At 38.0% G+C, this 2211-nt stretch overlaps 1 protein-coding gene across 1 annotated transcript in view; it reads right to left on the reverse strand.

Moving 5' to 3' along the window:
- Positions 1-301: 301 nt before the first annotated feature.
- GPSM2 (G-protein signaling modulator 2) overlaps positions 302-2211 on the reverse strand; it is a 70035-nt gene continuing 68125 nt past the window's right edge. The window contains exon 10 of the mRNA XM_012648500.1: positions 302-544. Within this exon, the coding sequence (XP_012503954.1) occupies positions 302-544 (243 nt within the window). The remainder of the gene's footprint in view (positions 545-2211) is intronic.

The raw sequence follows: 2211 nt of genomic DNA on the forward strand, positions 1-2211 counted from the left end.
TGGCTCACGCCTGTAATCCCAGCACTTTGGGAGGCCGAGGTGGGAGGACTGCTTGAGGCCAAGAGTTTGAGACCAGCCTGGGCAGCTTAGCAACACCCCGCCTCTATAAAAAAGAAAAAAATTAGCTGAGCATGGTGGCACACACTTGTAGTCCTAGCTACTCGGGAGGCTGAGGCAGGAGGATTGCGTGAACCCAAGAGTCTGAGGCTGCAGTGAACTAGGTATGACTGTACCACTGTACTCCAGCCTGGGTGACAGAGCAAGACTTCATCTAAAAAAAAATATACATATGTACAAATAGTTAACTAGTGGTTTGCTGATTTTTTCCTGAATTTTTAAATTCCAACAAAGCATTGCTTTGCAAAAGGTCCTTTAGCCCAAATTCAGTGTCTCTGTTTTGATCTCTTTGTAAAAGAACTCTCTGTTCATCCATTCTTTTTGCCTGAGAGCGTAAAATAAGGCTAAAAAAGTCTTCATCTGGTACTGTTGGACCCTTTGTGGTGGCAGGTGGTGGAGCACATCTTTGATCATCTAATCTGGATCCCTAAAAAATTATGAGAAAGAGATTAAAATACAAATACTGCAGGGGAGGAAAGCACCAAGCTAGGTTATATCTGTCAGTTAAAACAAGAAAATGTAGTTGTAAACATTTTCTTTTTTTGCCTCTTCTCAGAAATCTATACCTGAAATCTAGCAAAATTTCTTCTTTAAAATGACTTTTATAATTGGTCACATGGAATAATCTAGGATGAATTAAAATACAAGGTTAATTGTATCCAAGTATGACAGTTCAAAGTTATAATCTTACCATAATAGGCATCAACAATATAATTTACTAAATCTTAAGAAATACAATGTTCTGTTAAAAACCCCTGAAGTACTACCTTAAAAAATCCTGTCTTAGGCCAGGGTGTCCCAAACTATAACCTAATGCCTGCTTTTGTAAATGAAGTTTCATTTCCATTTCACCATCAAAACATTTGTTTATGTACTACGTGGCTGCTTTCCTACTACAACTGTAGAGTTGAACAGCTGCAACAGAGACCATATGGCCTGCAAAGCCTAAAATATTTTCTGTCTGGCCCTTTATAGAAAAAGTTGCCTACCTGTCTTAGTTAAATCCATTAAAGAAATAGCCTAGACTGAATTTTTCTTTCAAGTTCTAATCTTAAGATTCTTATATTAGAAGTGCATCAGAAATGTTATTCATCAAATAAAAAATACACTTAGAAGTCTAGAGTATAGTTTCTAGTATTATAGCTCAAGAATAAGAGTAGAAATGTGACAGCTGATACTTGAGTACCCACTACATTACTGGGGACTGCGCCTTAACTAACATGTAACCCCACAACCCTATCAGGGTGCAGTTGTTTACTGGCCTCCTAGTCAGCGCCATCTCCACCCTCCATGCACCTCTGGCTCACTCTGCATCATGTGTCCTGTCATAATTGACCGTTTCAGTGTCCTGCAATTAACCCAACACTCGAACACTTCAGTTCTAGACTTCTGACTTAAGTGTTCTCATCCTTCACTTCTGCCTTACCCATTTGGCTCCCATGGTCATATGCCAGACTCCATCTTGTTTGGAGAAATGTCTACTCTGGTTCTTTGCCCATTTTTGAATCAGATTGATTTTTGTTGTTGGATTTTAGGAGTTCTCTATATATAGTCTGGATATTAATTCTTTATCAGATGTGATTTCCAAATATTTTCTGTGTATTGCCTTTTTACTGTTGATAATGTCCTTTGCTGTATGAGTTTTAAATTTTGATGAAGTCCAATTTGTCTATTTTTTTGTTGTTCCCTGCTCCTTTGGTGTCATAACCAAGAAATCATTGCCAAACTCAGTGCTATGACACTTTTCCTCTCCTAAGTTTTAGTTCTGATGCCTAGGTCTTTGATCTCCTTTCAATTAGTTTTGCATAAGGTGTATGTGGTAAGGATCCAACTTCATTCTTTCTGAATGTGGCTTCCTAGTTTTGCCAGGACCATTTGTTGATAAAACTGACCTTCCCCATCAATGGTCTTGGCACCCTTGTTGAAAATCATTTGACCATAAATGCAAGGATTTATTCCTGGGTTCTCTATTCTGTTACATTGGTCTATATGTCTGTCTTTATGCCAGGTCCACATAGTTTTGATTAGTGTAGCTTTGTAATAACTTTTGAAATCAAGAAGTGTGAGTCTTAAGATCGTGTTCTTCTTTCTTAA

The sequence above is a fragment of the Propithecus coquereli genome, unplaced genomic scaffold, assembly GCF_000956105.1.
Source record: "Propithecus coquereli isolate 6110/MARCELLA unplaced genomic scaffold, Pcoq_1.0 Scaffold289, whole genome shotgun sequence".
Taxonomy (NCBI): domain Eukaryota; kingdom Metazoa; phylum Chordata; class Mammalia; order Primates; family Indriidae; genus Propithecus; species Propithecus coquereli.